This window comes from Tachypleus tridentatus, unplaced genomic scaffold (assembly GCF_004210375.1).
Source record: "Tachypleus tridentatus isolate NWPU-2018 unplaced genomic scaffold, ASM421037v1 Hic_cluster_2, whole genome shotgun sequence".
Lineage (NCBI taxonomy): Eukaryota > Metazoa > Arthropoda > Merostomata > Xiphosura > Limulidae > Tachypleus > Tachypleus tridentatus.
Window position 1 is genome coordinate 50,787,060 of NW_027467782.1, and position 23,536 is coordinate 50,810,595.

The 23,536-nt window shown below is 30.4% G+C and overlaps 1 protein-coding gene across 4 annotated transcripts in view; it reads left to right on the top strand.

Annotated features, from left to right (window-relative positions):
* The window catches only part of LOC143243333 (uncharacterized), a 32,356-nt gene extending 21,449 nt beyond the window's left edge, over positions 1–10,907 (top strand). For 2 of the 4 annotated variants that reach the window (XM_076487181.1, XM_076487179.1), the window contains exons 4-9: positions 1,312–1,498; positions 2,552–2,597; positions 4,616–6,091; positions 6,585–6,782; positions 9,042–9,203; positions 10,805–10,907. In XM_076487181.1, the coding sequence (XP_076343296.1) occupies positions 1,312–1,498; positions 2,552–2,597; positions 4,616–6,091; positions 6,585–6,782; positions 9,042–9,121 (1,987 nt within the window). In that variant the 3' untranslated portion in view covers positions 9,122–9,203; positions 10,805–10,907. The remainder of the gene's footprint in view (positions 1–1,311; positions 1,499–2,551; positions 2,598–4,615; positions 6,092–6,584; positions 6,783–9,041; positions 9,204–10,804) is intronic. The other 2 variants (XM_076487182.1, XM_076487180.1) reach the window with 2 other exon arrangements.
* The last annotated feature ends 12,629 nt before the right edge of the window (positions 10,908–23,536 follow it).

Sequence of the window (23,536 nt, forward strand, 5' to 3'; positions counted from 1 at the left end):
AGGGTCTCGGATATAGAGTTCTAAGGCTATCTTGCAGGCTTCAGTGGTTGGAACTTCTGTAAACAAACGTAAACAAACGCAAAATTAAAGAAGCCTTACTTATAGAACAACTTAAACCCAAAATAAACCAATATATAGGAAGGCCTTTATACCTATATTAATATAATAAAATAAATAAAATTATATATTCAAACATCTAATACTGCCCTCTACATTTCGACACTCAGTTACACAACCCCTTTCAAATATGTGGTCAGCTTCCGGTCAGTTACCTCTTTCTTTGTGAACCTGACAATGACCGAAGAAGGTCGAAACGTTGTTCGCTCTTCTATGTAAAATATTTTCTGAACCTAAAAGAGTTGTTTTTGCATATAAAAATAATAACACTATGTTCATTCAACGAGAGTTATGATAGAAATAATATTCTGTATGTTCACTCGAGTGTTATGATAGACATAATAACACTATGTTCATTCAACAAGAGTTACGATAGATCTAATAGTATTATGTTCATTCTAGGAGAGTTATAATAGACATAATGAGACTATGCTCATTCAAGGAGAGTTATAATAAATCTAATATCTCTGTATGTTCATTTGAGGAACATTATAATATAAAATCACTGTGTGTATTCAAGGAACATTATCATAGATATAAATATCACTGTTCATTCAAGGACAGTTATGATATAATAACACTATGTTCATTCAGTGTGAGTTATGATAGACATAATATCACTATGTTTTTTGAAGGAGCATTATGATAGATCTAATAAGACTATATATTAATTCAAGGAGATTTACAATACATGTAATAATACTTCATACGAGGAGAGTTATGATAGATATAATATCACTGTTCATTCAAGGAATGTTATGATATAATATCACTAAGTTTATTCAAGGAACATTATCATAGATAAAATATCACTATATGTTCATTAAAGGAGAGTTATGATAGATATAATAACACTATTTTCATACAAGGAGAGTTACGATAGATATAATAACTAATTTCATTCAACGAGAGTTATGATAGAAATAATATTACTGTATGTTCATTCAAGGAGTGTTATGATAGACATAGTAGTACTATGTTCATTCAATGAGACTTATGATAGAAATAATATCACTGTATGTTCATTCAAGGAGAGTTATTATAGAAATAATATCACTATGTTCATTCAAGGTGAGTTATGATAGATGTAATATCACTATGTTCATTCAGTGACAGTAATGATAGATACAATATCACTATATGCTCATTCAAGTAACGTTATGGTAGATATAACAACACTGTATGTTCTTTCAGAGGTACAGAAAAAGAAGATATTGGACAGAAATATTCATATAATAAAACAACTGACAGTAGCAAGGATAAGAGAAATGATTGTGATATTCATCCTTATATCTACCCTTCAGAAACTGTGGAATTTCCTGACAGCCCCCAACATCTGAGTCTGGTCAGAGAGAAGTTTAAAAAGAATACTGAAAATATGGTAATTTATGGTAGTTTAAAAATAACACTAATAATATGGTAATTTTAGTTTTCCAATTACAGAATGATCTAACTAAGAAGTAGAATATTTTTTGGTAATTTTCTTATAGATAATTTATTGTAATAAGTCTGTTATAGGTACTATTCATTATTTATACATGAAATACAAGTTTGAAATATTGTATTAATTACATTATAAGTTTGCTTGTAAATTGCTGTATAAACGACTGGAACAGTGTAAGTGCTTGTACTTTTATGGTTCTTTCTGAAACTGTGTACACTATCAGTATGCTACTGTACTCATATCCTTACATTAGAAGGGAAGAAATCCCATGATATTTGTATTTTATATCCATTTCCTTAAGTAGTTTTAATATCATAAATCAAACACTAAGGTTTACTTGATGTTGTGTGCTGTCATTGTGTTCATTACAGTTAAAACTTTTTGTCACATATATTTTAACACACTTTAATCACACACTGTATTTATTACTTATAATAATATTTCTATATTCATCGACACAATTTTAAGCAAATGTTAGTGAATAAAAGAAATGATTGGATCTAAAATGACATCTAATATTGGTTTTAAACCTTGTGGTACAGTAATCTCTTCTGTATGTCCTTTTTTTTTTCATTTTTTTTATTATAAAAACTGCATTTATGAATAACTGGATTTAATTTTAATAGCTATACCAATTTATTTTGTAATGTTTTTTATTCTAAGGTTTTTAAGATGTTTTATTTATCTAACATTTTTCGTGAGCTTGTATTAGCTCTATTTGATTTAAAATGGTTGATTTCAAGGAAACTGTCAAAGTTTCCATTTTAAGCCAGAAATGAAACATTTTCAAGTTTAAAATCATATGCTTAAAAGTTTATTTTTGTTTCAGTGAAATGTACATTGTAAGAATTAAGAAATGTTGTATTTGTTACTGTGAAAATGAATCTTCTAAACTTACCATCCTAACAAATAGAATAAGAATTGTTACATTTTAGATAGGGTTTTTGTACCTTTCAGTGTGGTAAATTTGTAATAAATATTTTTTCACAGGATGATGAGCAAGTGAAGATGTTAGGATCAGAAAACTCAAGAAATGGTAGTGAACTTAAATATTTAAACATGTGCTTACTTTTCAGTTGTCTATTAATTGATAACAGTGCTAAAATAAGTATTGCTTTTCAACTATAGTATGTATGCTTTTCTAATTATCATTGTTTGTTGATAGCCTTTAGGTTTGTAAACGTTTCATAGTAACGTATGTAACTTCTAAAAGAAACCGATATTTATTTTGTCTTAAATTATGACATTTAACTTTTAGTGTATTTTCACTATGTACTTTATTTAGTTGAAATGTACAATACTAATGACTGAATTATTTCATTAATTAACTTGGGAAGTTTATTTTATACCTGTGAATTTTGTGAAGTGTTTGTGGTGAGTGTTTGTTTACATGTCTATATGTACTGCTTCTTATTCCTTGGTTATCTAATATATACATGCACAATGCTTGTAACTATATAGTGTTTCATCTCATATGTTTCTATCAATATTAAGTTTTTCATAACATGCAAGTGAAAGGTTTGTGTAAAAGTTACGTTTTACACCATATGAAGAACATTGTAAAAAATTTGTCACAACAGCAAAATACCATAGAAAGAAGAAAAAGTATAACAAACTGTATAAACATGTTATCAGTGATAGTACTGTCTGTGTAAACTAGGCCTACCAACACCATGTTGTCAGTCATATTAAAATAAATACAAGGAAGATTATAACAAACTGTATAAACGTGTTATCAGTGATAGTACTGTCTGTGTAAACTAGGCCTACCAACACCATGTTGTCAGTCATATTAGACTAAATACAAGGAAGAGTATAACAAACTGTATCAACATGTTATCAGTAACAGCACTGTTATCTGTGTACACTAGGCCTACCAACACCATGTTGTCAGTCATATTAGACTAAATACAAGGAAGAGTATAACAAACTGTATCAACATGTTATCAGTAACAGCACTGTCTGTGTAAACTAGGCCTACCAACACCATGTTGTCAGTCATATTAGACTAAATACAAGAAAAAGTATAACAAACTGTATAAACATGTTATCAGTGATAGCTCTGTCTGTGTAAACTAAGCCTACCAGTTTTCAGTTGATAGTCCATCAAACTACATAATGCATGGAATTTTACTGTATTGCAAAATTAATGTAATTATTCATGATTCCAGTGGAATGTGTTTAAGACTTAGAATATATTTTATAATAGTTCTTGGTCTAGCAAAGCCTCTTGAAGAGGATATACTTTTACAATCTAAATCATTAGATAAAGAACAGTTTAAGTTTTATTTTCTCGTTGATAGAAGAAAACTGTGATTACAGTTATAACCTCTGAACCATGACTGTTCTTCTGTTTTAACTTTTGTTTCTACCAGCTTTTTCAATTATCTGCAGAATTATGTAAAAATTTCCAATTTTGAAGGTATTGATTTAAAATAGCAGAAAAATCCTTTAAACAGATTTGATACATGTTATTCTAAAAATATCTTATTTATACAACGTATGCTATTTAAGGATTATCTGATGTATAAAATATGTGCCATTTTTGACTTATTGACCTGTATAATGCATGTCATTCTTAGTATCTTAAAAACTTTGGATTTATTACTGCTTGTATATATAAATTTTGCATAAATCAAATTTGTTATTTTTTGAGGTTTTCACATTTTTTTGTGATGCAGGACAGTTTTTATTTTATGTAGCTGTAAAATCTTGTATCTCTCAACAAGTTTGTTAAACCGTATTTTGATGAATATTGTATTTGTGTCTACATGTTGAGTGTTGGTAAAAACACTTTATATTTGTTGTTGTGCATGTTATATTTTTATATTTGTTGTTGTTGTATTTGTTTGTTAAATGTTTATATGATTATTTTCTTGGTTTCCTACATCTATATCTCTGATAGATTTAATTATTTCATCTATATATGCATGTTTATCTTTATTTGGATTGTTCTTTATTGATATGCTCATTAGTTATTTATGTTTTGCATGTTAAGCCTTTTTATCATAATTTTATTTATTATGTTATAAACTGCATGCTACTGTTTTTCAGAAGATTCTTCACTTATGACTGAGGATAGTACCCATTGTGAGGGATTTTCACTTAACACAGAGGATTACTTTGAAGATAATTTAATGGCATCACATATAAGTACACCTCCTGACAGTATAGAACATAAGGATTTTGGGACAGATAGTATAAATGTTTTTGGTTCCAAAGAAATGCAATCTCTCCATATTAATTCCAACCCTGAGCCCTTCAGTATGTTTCCCAGTATAAGTGACATGCCATCAACAGATCAGAGTTTTTCCAATGATACATTGGGCTTCGATCAAAGCTTGTCTACAGAGATATCAGGACTGTCTTTTGACTCACCTTTTGTGCCAGAAATGGTCCATAGTCACCATCAAAACCAAATTTCTTCAACACCATTGTTTGAGGACACAGTTTGTAACAGAATAAAATCCACAAGTCCATATGATGTTTTCACTATTAGTGAAGAAACCTTTGATAGCCTTGTGTCAGATGGAATAGCTGGAGATGAAGCTCCAGATGTGTGTCTTCTACAGAAACTTAAAACATGTTTTGATCAAGAAAGAATCAAGGATATTTATACGTTAAGTGGCCGACTACAAGATATTCTCAGCCCAGTGGAAATTGAAGAGATTCTGTCACACACCAATGTTTATTGTAAATTTATTAAAGATGAAGTAATTGAGGTTCTCTCTTTGGCCCATTCTGAGATGATGTCTGGAAACTTCAATGAAAAACCAAGTAGTGAAGAATTAAACAGTGTTGTAGTTGAAGATACAAATGTGAATGTGGAACCAGCAGAAGTTAAAAATGTTCATCTAAATGTTGGAGTAGAAAATATGGAAGTTTCAAAAGAAACATGTTTTGTAAATAAACAATTAACTGAAAACAATGTCACCATTTGTCCTACAGGTGAAGTAACTGATTGCCAAAATACAGAATTGGTCAAAGATAAAGATTTTTCTTTTAAAGATTTATCAGAAAGAGATAATTGTATTCAATGTTCCAATGAACAAAAAGACACTTCATCTTCAACAGATAAGTACCAGTTCTTTAAAGAGGAGAATAGTAGAAAGTATGATGAAGAAGATTGTTCACTTCCAGTAAACTATCCAAAAACATCTCTTGTTCTGGAGGTTGGTCTACTGGAAGAAGATGCTATGAAAGAAAGAAAGCATCACAGTTCTAAAGTAACTGTTGTCAATCCTGATGGAAGTTTAACATCTTTACTAGTGGCCTCACAAGCACATAAAGAAACCTATGGTGCAAGTTCCAGAGATGCCGGTGAAACTAATACAGGTTTGAAGTTTTATGAAGAGAAAAATGTGAAAGGTAATTATACGTGTAGTTCTGGGGCCAAAGAACCCGAAAGTATACTGAACTCTAACCTAGAAGCTATTTATGACACTGGAGAAAGAATCACTGGTAGTAGCACAAGTTTGAAAGAAAGTAGTCGTTATGATGGGGCAGATGCTTGTGGAATAGAACAGTCAGGTTTGTTGAGTTCCACAGGAATTATGACTTTTGTCTGTAATGGTGATGATGGATTACTTTCAGTCAAGTTATTTGGTATTTTTATTTTTACTTTCTTTACACAATTTGAAATAGTATTATGTTGGGTGATAATTTAACTAACATGTTCGTAAAGCATGCATTATAACACCTAATAAACATGCACTGTGTTTGAAATGGAATAAGCTATGTCTTTATTTACTGTTGCTGGTGGAGAAATAACACTTTGTAGTTTATTTGATATAGAAGACTGTAGTTTATTTGATATAGAAGACTAGTTTATTTCATATAAAAGACTAGTTATTTTCATGTGTGTATTTACAGTATATACACATTTAAAATAAAGCTACACAATCATCAACCACTATGAGACATAAATATTTACCATGTTATTGTAAAACTATTTTTTCTCACTGTGTGCTGTACTCCTGATTGGCTGAACAAATGGAATTTTCTAAAGATTTTGTGCTTTCAGACCGACCATCAAGTTTGACATTTGATGATAACACCTTTAAAAGAAAAAAAATTGCCTTCCGTTACCTGGACATTGTAGCTGGGAATGATGAAGACCAAAAGAGTTTTTCATCCACCAGTAATAAGAGTGATGCTGATCCAATGTCCCCAGTGGATGACCTTGAAACACCTGATGACCTGGATGAAAATATATTTGAAGGTAATGTACTAAATTATCATAAGTAACATTTTATTTACTTATTGTAAATTATTATGAATATATTACCAGATATTCATTTGTTATGTTACAGTCTTGTCCTTCCAACAAAAATAAAATTATTTTATTTTACCACTTTCAGTAAAGGTATCATACAATGTTTTATGGAGTTATATTTGAAATTTAATTAATTTTCACATGATGTACATGCATTCTGTTTTATCATTTTAGTTTGTATATCTTTATTAATAAAGCTTCTACAATATTTATAAACACAAACTATTAATAATTAAAAGGACAAATGTACAGTTTTGTCATCAGATCTTTTCCATTTGTTGAAATATCAGTAGATATATCAGTGATATCACTCTCATTTGAGGCTGTCCATAATCTAATTTGTCATGGAATTGAAACAGGGGATTCTAAGGCAGGCTGCTTTTGTTAAGGATCCAGAACAATCTGGAGAGAATTTGGACTCTCCTTTTCCAACATTTTCATTTATTAGGTTGGCTTCTCATGAAACCAATTTGAATTGGTCACCTTCTGAGCAATTTCATCAGTTAGTCAATTTGGTTTGTGAGGTTTCAGGATTTTTTCCAGTTGCCTTTATATCTATTCCTTCCTTAATGGCTGAAGGGTCTGAGGGTGACTACTTAGTTGTTTTTTTTTTCACCTGATATTGCTGTTCATCCTGGGAGATTTTACTGCTCAATTACGTGACAGGATAGCTATGCCTTTTTAACCACATTTGTCTGAACAGCATGCTTTGGCTTATCATTGCCAGGAGGATGTATATTTAGATTCCCAAAGACTTGATCTTCTTTTGGATATCTGTGGTCCTAGACTGCCTCTCTGATCACTTTGAACAGATCACAGTTTTAATTTGGTTCATTTGCTTTTACTACTGTTCTGAAATATTTATCTTTCCTCCAGATTTTGTCAGAATTCTGTCAGCATTCCTCACATCAGATTGAAAGTAAATTGGATCCTTTGCTGAGTTCTACTGTGGTAAGATTGTCAGCTTCTCTTTCTTTTCTTTCCTGGCTGGTATGTTGTAGGTATTTATTTGGTAGAGATGCCTTGTTAGAGGGAGTTTGTTTGCCTATTATAGTCCTATGTGAGTTATGTGAGGCTCCTTTTCTTTATCTCTTGATGTTTGCAGGCATCCCAGAGCCATTGGAATCACAAATCAATGTTGTCCATTAGCATTCTTCATTGTCATTATTGGACTCTAGGCTCTTTTTGACTCTTGCTGAAAGTTGTGTTTTGACTGCTTGTCATGTGCCTCAGTCTCTGGCTTATTCTCCTTGATCTGTTTGTACTTAGAAAATATTCTATCCTTATCTTTGAGGGTCCTTCACTCAGGTGGACTGCCATCAATGGCATCAGTGACTACCCTATGTAATGAGGTCTGTGAGAGCAAAATGACAATATTTTCTGATCATCTGAAATTCTTCCATCACAGATCCATGAGTACTTCAGGTTCTGGTGCCAGACTTGGTTGTTCAGCTCACTTCTCCACCTCCATTATCCTCCCAACAGTTGTATTCCACCACCACCCCAACAGATCTGCAGAGTATGGATCTATATTCCAAGGATGTCAGAGAATTATTGGTTAATGGAGTTGTAGAGAGAGCTGATTCTGTTCTTTCCAGATTTCATTCCCATTTATTTGTTGTGCCCAAAAAAATTGGAGATTGGCAGCTGATCCTCAATCATTTATTTGTGCTTTTGGTCAATGTTGTATGCACATGCATTATTAAAGTGAGAAATTTAAGGATATGTGATTAACCCAATTGTCGCAGCACTATGAGAAAAGGTTTTTATGACACTGTAGGGTAAATTTTCTTGTTGCATCAAACAGCTATAAATGTCAAATCAAATAAATCCAATTATAACATCCAAAGGATTAATCTAGCAGCTTGATTTAACAGTTTCTGGTTAAACGTGCATTAGGCTTAAACAACAGTTGAAAACTTTGAAATATTAGAATTATTATTTTTTGAATAGTTATCATAAGTTATAACTATTTTTGAACTAATTTAGGGATTTTTTTCTGCATTGTTTAAATAAACACAGTAAATATTTTCTTGTTAGTGAAAGAATATTTATTTTTTCTGTTCTTTGGTCTATTTCTAAAAATGATTAGTTTATTTCAAGTTCCAAGATAAAGATTAGGTCTCTGAATCATCTTTCAGTTTGAACTTATATGTAATAATTACTGTGTACACCATTCATAATGAAATTTTTTATTATTGTTAGACGAAGAAAAGGAAATCAAAATTATAGATCCAATTCCTGAAATTTCTGCTGCAGAAGAACTGGAAGAGGAACGATGGTGACGTAGCTGTTGGATAGGTGGCGCTGAGAAGAAAGTGGACATGAAAGTTATACAACCTTACAAAAATGTTTTATCTCATGGAGGTGAATATTCAGAAGACTGTAATTATGAACTCATAGAAATCTAACAACTTCCATATGGCTAAGTTTAACCTTTAATTAGTTATATGTGCTGTAATCGGCAAAGCTTAGTCCAGGTAATAGTTATTACTAAGTACTCCAGACCTTATCACACTACCTGTAACTAGTAATATGTAGTCTGTACTATACCAAGTAATATGCAATACAGAGTGTAACTAGTAATATGTAGTCTGTAGTGTAGCTAGTAATGTGTAATACAGACTGTAACTAGTAATATGTACTCTGTACTGCAACTAGTAATATGTAATACAGCCTGCAACTAATAATATGTAGTCTGAACTGTAGCTAGTAATGTGTAATCCAGACTGTAGTTAGTAATATGTAATCCATACCCTAACTAGTAATGTGTGGTCTGAACTGTAGCTAGTAATGTGTAATCCAGACTGTAGTTAGTAATATGTAATCCATACCCTAACTAGTAATGTGTGGTCTGTACTGTAGCTAGTAATGTGTAATCCAAACTCTAGCTAGTAACATGTAGTCCATACTATAACTAGTAACATGTAGTCTGTACTGTAGCTAGTAATATGTAGTCCATACCCTAACTAGTAACATGTTGTCTGTACTGTAGCTAGTAATATGTAGTTCAAACTTTAACTAGTAATATGTAGTCCATACCCTAACTAGTAATGTGTAAAAGAGTGTAACTAGTAATATGTAATCTGTACTCTAGCTAGTAATATGTAGTTCAAACTTTAACTAGTAATATGTAGTCTGTGCTGTAGTTAGTAATGTGTAATCTAGCTTGTTGTTACTAGTATGTAGTCCAAACTGTAGCTAGTAATATGTAATTCAGGCTTTATCACACTATCTGTAACTAGTAATATGTAGTCTGTACTGTAGCTAGTAATATGTAATTCAGACTGTAGCTAGTAATGAGTACCTAATAATATGAAACCCAGATGATAATTAGAAAAGTGTTGTCCTGACTGTCGTTGGTGATTTATAATCCATCCTGAACATTTATAAGTACTCTCTATGACATATTCTGCCATTCATTCCCAAGTATCACTTTCATATTACTCATAGTTTACATTTCCAAATTTTTAAATAAATATTTAGGTGTTTCTAAATAACTAATTTTTTTCAGTGAATGCTTACAGAATCTTACTGGTTTTATTATAACCATGAATCTTCCAATGTTGTTTTTTTATCATATTTTACTTTTTAAAGATGTTGAGAAGGAAACTTTAATTTATACATAAAAACATTCAGGATATTATAGGCTGTTACTTTGTTCAGTTTTATTACTAACAATAATTATTTAATTTTACAGTTGTATCTCCCAGGTTATTTTATTATGTAGGAATTACTTGCTAACAATAATTATTTTATTATACACTCATATCTCCTATGTTAATTTATTATGGAGTAATTACTTGCTAACAATAACTATATTATTTTCCCAGGTTATTTTATTATGTAGAAATTACTTGCTAACAATAATTATTTTATTATACACTCATATCTCCTATGTTAGTTTATCATGGAGTAATTACTTGCTAACAACAATTATCTTATTTTATTTCTCTTTTGTACAATAGGGTATTTTGGGCCCACTAGAAATGCTATCATTGTATTTAGTGCTTGCTACCTTCCAGATCGTAGTCGACACGATTACAACTATGTGATGGATAACTTGTTTATGTAAGTTCAACATCATTGTTTTGTCTTTGTTTTAAATTGCAGGAACCTGGGTAAGACATGTTTATTTATTGTGTTATTCACTTTATAAAGTACATTCATAATATCTACTTATAATTTTTGGTCCATTACAAAGTTTATGCTGTTTTGCCACTTTATTTAATTTTTCTGAAGTTTCATGTGACTATATAAAAGAGATATGTGCATCATCTGTAACACACACATCATATTCTCTGCTTTATTTTTTCAAGTTCCATGAGTCTAATGAATGTGCATATTGTATTTGAGGTAATTAATATTAATTTTCCTGTAATCTAATGCAAACTAACGTAAATCCATAGAATAATTATACTGTAGAGCTTTTGAAATATATTTATAAAAGTTTGAAGTAAAGTTTCACTTTTTAATCCTGACATTTTGAACAGTACCCACAAACTTTGGCTGGAGGGATGCTATTTGTTAAAAATTCTGTATTGTTATTAAGATATATTGTGACAGTGTTGAATAAACATTGTTCAGGTACTTGGTAACAACCATGATAAACTTTGTTATTGTTCAGTTACTTCGTAACAACCATGGATAAACTTTGTTATTGTTCTCTAACTTGGTAACAACCATGGATAAACTTTGTTATTGTTCAGTTACTTGGTAACAACCATGGATAAACTATTTTATTGTTCAGTTACTTGGTAACAACCATGGATAAACTTTGTTATTGTTCTCTAACTTGGTAACAACCATAGATAGACTATTTTATTGTTCAGTTACTTGGTAACAGCCATGGATAAACCTTGTTATTGTTATTAAGTTACTTGGTAACAGCCATGGATAAACCTTGTTATTGTTATTAAGTTACTTGGTAACAACCATGGATAAACTTTGTTATTGTTCATTTACTTGGTAACAACCATAGATAAACTTTGTTATTGTTCAGGTACTTGGTAACAACTTTGGACGAACTTGTTGCTGACGACTACGTTCTGATCTATCTCCATGGAGCAACTCAACATAACTGCTTGCCAACATTTGGGTGGTTAAAAAGATGCTACTATATGATTGACAGAAAGTGAGTTTTATGATTTATAGTATGAATGATATTCCATATAAAAGTGATATATATTTCAAGTTTAATTTTTTTTTTGTACATTCTGAAAATATTTATAGTTATTTGTAATAATGATTAGCACATTTTATGATACTTACAATTTGAACAAATGAAATCAGTCCTTTCTTAATAATTATTTACAATCTTAAATAAAGGACTGATTTATGTAATAAGTGAGAAAGCTTAGATTATAAGTCTTTAAAACTCCAATATTATTTATATAATGGTTTAAAGCTGGTGTAACTGTCTTCTCTTTGTTGAGGTTGTTATTTTGTTATCAGTGAAAGATATGAATTCTGTTACTACTAGCATTTCAGAAAACATAAATTGTAAGGATAGATTGGGATTCATGCTAAGAATATAAGAACTTCTTAAGTGAAAATGAATGTCTTTTAAACACTTGTGTTAATTATCAAAAAGTGTTTCACAAAAACTCTGGTTGTACCATCAACAAAGAAACTTGCACAGCCGTCATGTAATAAGTATATAAAGTGTTTGTTCGTAACTAGTTACGTTACTCTGTATTTTAATCTGATTTTACACTGAATATTTTATGTTACATATAACAGTTTTAACATATTTAATTCTAGAATACATTTCTAATAACTTGAAAGAATATTGCACCATATTGCCTGCTTCTAAAATGTTGGTTTTTACACATCTGTGATATATGATTTTGTACTAATGCTACACTGAACAAATGTTATGATATGATGAAATTTTTTATATAAAATTACATATTATGATAAATTTACAGAGCTATGTATTTTTTTTCTTCCTCATAGATTGAGAAAAAATTTGAAGAGATTGTGCATTGTTCATCCCACATTCTGGGTAAAAGCTCTTGTCCTTATGATCAAACCCTTTATCAGGTAGCTGAAATCATTCACTTACTGGTCTAGAATGTGATAAACAAATGTTCCATTCAAAACACTATAAAATATGAAAAGCCAAACCTAAGATCAACTTTTGTAAGTGATCAAGGATCACAGTAGAGTGATGGTTTCAAAGAAAGTAACATCATTCAGACAATTCTTATAATTCTTAAATATTCCAGTTTAATATAAAGCATAAAAAATGAATGACAAAAAAGACTAGTAACTCACTTGTTCTCAAGCAAACTGTCAGCTCATTTCAAAATTTACTGTAAACTTACAAAAAGAAGATGTGTCAATTTTTTGCAACAGTGTTAACTTATTTCTGTACTACTATAGTAAAAGGTGGTGTATTATTGTTTATGTAGGTACATTGTCTTGTGTTTTCTCTGAAGTCATTTAGAAATATTCTATTATTCTTAAATGGTTACTGTTAAGACTCATCAGAGAGTCTTTATATAAGTGTTAAATAAGGAGATAAAACCTGATTATTTCTTCACACTGATGTGTCTTAGTCTGATTTTATCCTCTTTTGTTTATTTTAATGTAAAATTTACAATTTTTGATGGACCCTCTGGATCTATGTAGATGTATGTATGTGTGTTCTGTGGCAATATCCCATCTCTACCTGCACTTACTTTTGGGTCATTCAGTTTATATAACAATATAAACACTATAATTATTAAAAGTACAGGTTTACATGAAATTTCTGAGCATTCTGTGTAAATTCTTTACAGATCAAACATGTGGTTACTGTCTTGTATACAGTTTCACCAAGGTTATTACTAAACGAAAGTTTCCATGTCTAATTTTAGACATCTTTCCTACCAATTTTAGTACACTTCTATAAATTACACCATTATTTATGAACTCAGAAAGTAACAATGTTTAAATATAAAAGGAATAGAACCTTGGTAAAAAACTCACTTTTACCTGGAGGGTCATTGGTTATACATGAAACTTTTAAAGAAGTAAAAAGACATTTTAGAATGTGTTGTTTTTTTATAGAAACTTTTTTGTTCTGTATATCAAACAATTTGTAACCAAAAAAATCTTGATTTCAGCTCTAAATTCAGTAGGAAGTTGGAGTTTGTGCACAGCCTAAAAGATCTGTCCATCATAATTCCAATGGACAGTGTTTGCATTCCTGACAGAGTGAAACAGTAAGTGAAACACTATGAGACTCAACCAACACTATTTTATTGTGTAATTGTACACAGTTTAATTTTCAGCTGTTGTTTGTTCTGTAGTAGACAAGAAAATTTGAAACCAGGTGTTTTGTAGAGTTACAGTCTTTCTTTGTGTGTATACTAAATGTTGTCAGTTTTAGTGTTTCTTTAAATTGAAAGGAAGAAAAAGCAAAGTATTGTTTGAATTTTTATAAAGTTTAGATCAAAAGAAAAGATCTTTCAGAAGATAGTTTTAGTGTATCTTAACCACTTGATACATTTTTTTACTATTAATGTTATATTAAAGTATGATGTATTCTGTTGTGTGATGTAATAATATATTGTTTATCTTAAAGATTTGCTGTGTTGCTTCAGAAAGATGGTGGTGTTACTTGCGTATTAATTTGAATTTGAATATTTTTGTTAATGCTAGATAGTATAAATATTGTTGAAATTATTATACATTAAAGTTGAAAGTTTATAACAAGCATGTGAAGTTCTTAACTAGAATAAATTGTTTGTGAGATAAATGTTTGTTCAAATGAAGAAGTCTGATAATAAAATAGTAGAGGGCGTTATTGTTTGTCTAGTCATATATCATAATATTTAGTTGAAAAGACAGAACGTGAACATATTCATAGATGATGTATTCTAGCTGTAGGTTTACCAAACAGTTTCTGTTATAAGTAGTATCAGCTAAGACTCGCATTACACAACACATTAAGGTGACTCATCTCCTGATACAAACTGACAAGTACTCCCTAAATAAATATATCTACAGCTGATAATTCCTGGCCTTTATTAAGAAAGACGAGTAAGGTTTTCTGTGGTTTCATCAGATTTCTAGATGTACTGACTGACCTACCTTTGGCAAAGGATCTTGTTCTGTTTTGTTATTGGAAGTTAGGGTATGGCATTGCTAGCTTTTCTCTATATTTGCATATTTCTTATAGTTATTGTAGTTGTTGAAAGAGTGCCAACAATCAGAAATTAATTTTGAGTATACTATGTTAGTGTCATAAAACTTGTCCTTATGTTAGATAATTTTCAGATGGTAAATCACAGAAAGAAATGAAATATATATACTTAACTGTACAGGAGACTTGTGGTCTAGTTGGTTTTAATCATAAAAGTAACTTGTTATACTAATTACACTATAGTGAATATATCCCATGATTTCTATTAGAAGTATAAATAACTCTGCACTGTTTAGTATGGTTTGTTTTCACTCTCAAGAACTAAGGATTTATATTAAAAATAAAGTACTAAAGCAACATTTTAAGACTTGTATATAAAGAACTGCAAACACCTATCTAAGTATGATTATATGTAAAAAAATAAGTACCTATGTAAGTATCATTATTTAAAGAACCATAACCAAGAATTTAAATATCATTATATAAAGAACTATGACCATCTGTTTAAGCATCATTATTTAAAGAACCATAACCATCTATTTAAGTATCATTATATAAAGAACCATAACCATATGTTTAAATATCATTATATAAAGAACCATAATCATCTGTTTAAATATCATTATATAAAGAACCATAATCATCTGTTTAAATATCATTATATAAAGAACCATAATCATCTGTTTAAGTATCATTATATAAAGAACCATAACCATCTGATTAAGTATCATTATATAAAGAACCATAGCCATCTGATTAAGTATCATTATATAAAGAACCATCTGTTTAAATATCATTATATAAAGATGTGTAACCATCTGTTTAAATATTATATAAAGAAATGTAACCATCTGATTAAGTATCATTATATAAAGAACCATAACCATCTGCTTAAGTACAGTTATATAAAAAACTATAAGTATCTATTTAAATATACAGTCTGGTGTTGTAACAGTATCATTACACATCAGTGGTAGGCATATAATTCCATACTCTGGTGTTGTAACAGTATTGATGCAAATGAGTGATTGATAGATATTTCCATAATCTAGTTATGTAACAGTATTGTTACACCTCAGTGATAGATAGATGCTTCCATTGGCTGGTTATGTAACAGTACTGTTACACATCAGTGGTAGACAGGTACTTACATAGGTTAATGTTGTAACAGTATTGTTACACACCTTATACTTTGTTAAAAGGTTTTGAAAGGAAATTTTTTTAACCTAAATATATATATGTTTGTACATAATGAATAGATTTTGTCTAGATAATACTGGTTATTGAGAAATATTTAAGATTCTATGTAAGAAACAAACCTGGAATTTGAAAAGATTCATTATGAACTGTTCTATATATATAATCCAAATAATTCAGAATAGTTTTTCAGTACCAAGGCCATCCAAAATAAAAATAAATTTATACTTTCTACTAAGTTACTTGTTTAGTGTAAATCTTTTATTATATATTTAAAATTGATAAGTTATTTTCTTTGATACCAGTATATTCATCATTTATTTCTGTTAACAAGTTCTTTCCAATAAGTGTAGATTTCAACATATGATTTTGCTATATTTTTTACATATACTTTCTTACTGGAGATTTCTGTAGTGTTTTCTTCACCACGTATACCAAAGTGGCTAGAGTTTCTCGATCTGTCTTCTAGATAAATTTTTTATGAAACATAATGTTAGTTAGGGATTCTATCTAACATTGATACACCTTACGTTTAAATGGTGCTGTAGTTATATCTTCAGAATGAGTGGCTGGTATTGTTCTCGAAAAGTTTTACTGTATCTTTTAACGCTGCAAGATTTGATGAACAAAGTGCAGATGGAGGCTACAAACTCCTTGAACAGGTAATAGTTTGAAACAGTTACAATTCCTGAAACACAGATTACCTTTAAAAGGTATAATACTGCACTTTACATTTAACAATAGTACTTCACTGCATGCATAGTTATTTTATTATGATTAAATTTTCCTAAATAAAGTCAATTTGCTGGTAGAAATGAAAATTTAAATATTTTATTAGTTCTAAGTGGTTTGGTCTTTTCCATTTGGTCTTTTTGTATTACATTTGAAACCTCACTAAATAACCTAAGAAATGTTGCTTCAATTACTAATTGTATGATTGACACAATACTATATAAGTTACTAAAGGTATTTAATAAGCAGTTGTTGTTTTTCGGGTATTTCCCTCTGCATATTTATAAATTTCATACATAAAATTGATACTTTGTACTTGATGAAACTATGTAGATATAGAATTGAAGAAAACAAATGGAATTTCACAAATATTCAGTTTATTACCACTATTCTGTAAATATTAAATAATTTACATTTTTTGGAGTTTGCTGGTTTTTTAAAATAATTGCTTAGATAGACATCAGTTTTTAGTTTTTTTCTCTGCAATTATTTGCATTCTTTGAAGGTTTTGTTAAATTTGTCTAAAATAAATCACTTTTATTATAATACTGAAAAGTGATTAAAAAACTTGAAATCATTATAGTTACATAATGTTTCTGATTTTTCCTTATCTAGGTTAGAGTTTGAAACAAGGAGTAACTAGAATGGACAATGCAGGTGTTTTTGCCATCTCACTGTAGGTTATATCTGATGGATTTGTTATTACATTATAAAAACCCAAGTTTCATATGTTTTTCTGAGTTTAGAGAGGCTTCACTGACAATCACTTTACACTTTTGTTTTGATTGCATATCGTCCAAGACTTTGACTATAACATGCTTAACACCAGTTTCAGTTAACTCTCAGTTTCAAAACCTTACTTCTGTTGTTACTTTCTTTAATATATGACTGTTTGTATGTATTTTCTGTGGTATTTGTTGTATATAATATCAAGTATAATAATTTGATTTATTCATTGCACAGTCAGGAACTGTGCTGTCATATAATTTTTACACATTTTGTTATCAGTTCGACATGATGTAAATATAAACAACTACAACCTTGATATCAGATTCAAGTTTGCTGTGAATTATGTCATTTATTTTCAAAAGGTTAATTAGGTTTTGCTTTCGAGAAGTTTCAGTGTTGAATAAATTTAGTTGTAGAAAAAAGTATTGGTACCTTACACAAAATGTAATAAAACGTAGTAATTAATGAATATTAGCCCGTAATTACTGTGATGAAGGCAAAGTTCCACCATTTCTGGTGACTTTAATTTTCATAAAAAAGTATTATAATGTATTAAATACCTGTAAAACCTTAGCAGAACTAATTTAAAAAGAAAATGATTATTTGAAAACCATTATATAGTAATTAAGTTGCATTATAAAATCAGTAGTGATAATAGGTAATGATCTAAGGAGATGGATTCTTCCTTGAGAAAAGTGCTTGTCACATACCACACCCTGTGGTCAATACAGATTCAGCTGAAAGTGGACATCCATTCAGGGTTGCTGTAAACCACTTTATAAAAATCACCTAAACTTGTATTTATTAGACATATCCAGAGGACCTGAAACATTCCTCCAAAACCATTTTGTGTTCCAATGGGTTGAAAATAGAAATGTTTCTAAAAAATGGCCCACAATACCATTAAAAACCTTCAGTAAAAAACAGCTATAGTTAAAATTAAATTTATGTTATATGGTCATAGACTGATTGGTAGTAAGTTTATCTCTCGAAACAACAATGAACCAAAGCAAAGTCAGTTCTGGAACTGAAGAAACCCATCATAAAGTGATGAATGAACTTTTATAATCAGCAGATCTCAATCCAACAGAAATGTCTTGGGCTAATCTGAAACAAAAAAGCTGTAACCAACACTGAGTCTGAGCTGATGGAATGTATAAGATTTCTCCATTTAATTTACAAGTTAAAAATTAATATAAATGTGTGAAAACTATTGTAAAATCAAAAGGAGAAAATACCAAACAACAAAGCAGAAATACAGTGCATTCATCTTGAATTCCTTAAATAAAGGGTGTTTGTGATAGAAATTATCTTTAAATTTCTATTACATATGTGATTAAATTAGTAATTTTGTACCCTCACATATGGTGTAATAAGTTAATACTTTTATCTGCCACTGTACATTTTTTATATTATAATGTATCATTACATTTACTGGTGATAGTTCTTATGTGTATACATAACTATTAACATACATTTATCAGTAAAACTTTAAGGTGTTTGCTGTTAAAGTGAGATGTTTGAAAGGTTTGAAGTTACTGTGGAGATGAATGTGTTACTTAAGCAGAATGGTATTTTTGTTGTATAGATAGGTGTATCAGAGTTTCTTTCAACATTGCATGGGTTATTGTTTTGGCTTAAAGTACATGAAAAGCATTTAAATATTGTTATTCAAATGTTATTAACGTTGTACCTACTTTGTGGACAGAGCTACAGCTGGAATCTTTTTAAGTAAAATAAGCTGAGAATAAGCAACAGTGTGTGTTGATGATAAATAAACTACACAAATGTATGTGCCCTAGACTCGCACTGTGTTTGTTAGTATCAACATTAGTTCTTTCCCAGTTATTTTATATACTGAATGATTAGCTGGTTTTTAACCTGACGTTATGTTTTCATGAATTGTTATGCTTTAGAGAATGTTTTACATACCAAGTTTATTGTTATGATATCGTGTGTAGCCTTTGTTTTTATTTTCACATGATCTTAGCTTGTTGATTTATGTACAGTATCATTTATGTAAGTTTGTGGCAATCAAACAGTAATTACATTGTAATCCTTCAGGGAAGTCCTCAGATGGGTGTTGGCTGGTATTTGATCCTGGATCTTCTTGGTGGAAAGTCTCATGTATTGTCCACTTCATTACAATCTAAATAATTATTTGAATGTTCTCAGGGGAGACATTTGTGTTTTATGTTGTGTGAAAGTGTTACAAGTTTGGTTTCTTTACTTATTTGTGGCCCACATCCCATAATTTATTTATTATTTCACTTCATCTTGTGTTCTTCTGTGGCATTATTGCTATCAGTAATACTGAGTCTTGTGCATCCATTGTACTCTTTAATTCTAAATTTGTTTGTGTATTGTTTATTTAATGTATTTAGGTAGCTCACAATGTGTTCTAATTGTGAGTATGTTATGGTGTGAATTCTGAGTACTTTCCTTAATTTATGTATCCTTTTGATTTCAGAGAATACAGTCGAATATCTGTAACTATCTTCTTTATCAACTGTTTGGAATGTCTGTTGTTAAGAAGGGTTGTTATAATGTGTCTCTCTTCCATCTCTAACTTCTTTGGTATTGTAAATCTTCTTCATTCTGGAAACTAGGACTTAGCTATGACTTATACTGTACACTAGGACTGAGCTATGGCTTATACTGTACACTAGGACTTAGCTATGACTTATACTGTACACTGGTACTTAGCTATGACTTATACTGTACACTAGGACTTAACTATGTCTTATACTGTACACTAGGACTGAGCTATGACTTATACTGTACACTAGGACTGAGCTATGTCTTATACTGTACGCTAGGACTTAGCTATGACTTATACTGTACACTAGGACTTAGCTATGACTTATACTGTACACTAGGACTTAGCTATGGCTTATACTGTACACTAGGACTGAGCTATGGCTTATACTGTACACTAGGAGTGAGCTATGACTTATACTGTACACTAGGACTGAGCTATGACTTATACTGTACACTAGGACTGAGCTATGACTTATACTGTACACTAGGACTGAGCTATGACTTATACTGTACACTAGGACTTAACTGTGGCTTATACTGTACACTAGGACTTAGCTATGACTTATACTGTACACTAGGACTTAATTGTGGCTTATACTGTGCACTAGGACTTAACTATGTCTTATACTGTACACTAGGACTGAGCTATGACTTATACTGTACACTAGGACTTAGCTATGACTTATACTGTACACTAGGACTTAGCTATGACTTATACTGTACACTAGGACTTAGCTATGACTTATACTGTACACTAGGACTTAGCTATGGCTTATACTGTACACTAGGACTGAGCTATGGCTTATACTGTACACTAGGACTGAGCTATGACTTGTACTGTACACTAGGACTGAGCTATGACTTGTACTGTACACTAGGACTGAGCTATGACTTGTACTGTACACTAGGACTGAGCTATGACTTGTACTGTACACTAGGACTGAGCTATGACTTGTACTGTACACTAGGACTGAGCTATGACTTGTACTGTACACTAGGACTGAGCTATGACTTATACTGTACACTAGGACTTAACTGTGGCTTATACTCTACACTAGGACTTAGCTATGACTTATACTGTACACTAGGACTTAATTGTGGCTTATAGTGTACACTAGGACTTAGCTATGACTTATACTGTACACTAGGACTGAGCTATGACTTATACTGTGCACTAGGACTTAACTGTTGCTTATATTGTGCACTAGGACTTAGCTATGACTTATACTGTACACTAGAACTGAGCTATGACTTATATTGTACACTAGGAGTGAGCTATGACTTGTACTGTACACTAGGACTTAGCTATGGCTTATACTGTACACTAGGACTTAGCTATAACTTATACTGTACGCTGGTACTTAACTATGGCTGATTTATATTGTTTTATACTAGGACTTAACTATGGCTTATACTGTACGCTGGTACTTAGCTATGGCTTATACTGTACACTGGTACTTAGCTATGAGTTATACTGTACACTAGGATGTAGCTGTGATTTATACTGTATGCTAGGATGTAGCTTTCATTTATACTGTATGCTAGGATGTAGCTATGATTTATACTGTACACTAGGGCAGCTATCGATTATACTTATACTGTACACAAAGTCTTAGGTTTGATTTATGATGTGCATTAGGACTTGGGTCTGATTTATATTGTACACTAGGTTTTAGCTGTGACTTATACTGTACACTAGGACTTAACTATGGCTTATACTGTATGCTGGTACTTAACTATGTCTTATACTGTAGACTGGTACTTAGCTATGATTTATACTGTACATTAGGATGTAGCTATGATTTATACTGTATGCTAGGATGTAGCTATGATTTATACTGTACACTAGGGCAGCTATAGATTATATTGTACACAAAGTTTTAGGTTTGATTTATGATGTGCATTAGGACTTGGGTCTGATTTATATTGTACACTAGGACTTAGCTATGACTTATACTGTAGACAAGAATAGCTATCAATTATACTGTACACAAAGACTTAGCTGTGATTTATAAAGTATTGACTGAACAATACTATTTTCATGCTAGTATTAATAATGCATACTAAGTCTTAGTGTTAAAGTTTGTACAGGGTTGAAACTAGTGTTCATATTATGTGATAGTCCTCACTAGTGTTAGGGTTGTATACTTATTTTATAATTCTTCTGTGTTATTATGTGTGTGACATTCTTGTAGCTTATATTATTTTTAAATTGTACTTTATTGTCTCTTTATTGAATCATAATAAGATACTTTTTCAGGTGGTTATATCTTATTTAACCATATTGAGATGGTGTGTTAGTAGTGAGTCATAATTTTGCATTTAAATTTCACAGACGTGGTTAATTTGTCGTAGTGATTGATATGTACTATATAGCTATTCATACTATTTCTGGTAGGCCATTTTGTTATGAGAAAGACATGTTTTCTCTTGTTACTTTATGTCAGTCTATGTAATTAAAAGTGTTCTAATTAAGTTGCTCATATGAGCACAAATTAATGCATATTACTGTATCAGTTTCATTATGTTAAGCCTAACAATAATTTATTGTTTATATACCCACCTTGGGGAAAGGAATATATTCAAACATATGGCTTTTAATGCTTTCTTTCTATGTAATTAGTTCCAGCAAACTAAAGTAGTTTTAAGTATCTTAAGGTAGTATTAACTTTGCTGTTTTCTATAAAGCTGAGTTAAGTACAATATTTAATAAATCTCAAATATAAAGGAAGAACTAATCAATTAGAGATGTGCAATGACACTTCAAAAATGGTGCTTACAGAAACCAGTGCTATGAAACTATTGATAGATTCTTATGTCCCCTTGTTACAGGTTAAGTGTATAACTTCCAGCTAAAGCTCTGATTCTGTGTTAGTTAACTGTGATGAAATGGGTGCTGTGTAGAGGGTATTTATAATACAAAAGTAAGGAACACAATGATGTTTTAACTGTTAAAGTTAACATTTGTAAGGGTAAGGACCATAAGAATATAACTATTGTCAGATTGTTATTTAAATATCTAATAATTAGTTTCAATATTTAGAAATAATTTTAGCAACTGTAAGTAAACAATACACAAATAGAAAACTTAGAAAATTAAGTATGTTTATGTTAATAATAGTTCATGTTGAAATGAAATAACAAATCCATATTATGAACATATATTGTAAAATAATGCAGGTTAGGAACTTCCAAGTAAAGGAAAACAAGTAATAGAACCTTTATGATTAAACTGTAAGCCTCAAGCAATGAAACCTTCATGATTAAAGTGTAAACACTTTATTAAAGTTATCCCATAATTGATCTATGTAGAAATGTCATATGTTCAAAAACACACAAATGGTATTATGATTGGAAGTGTTAACTT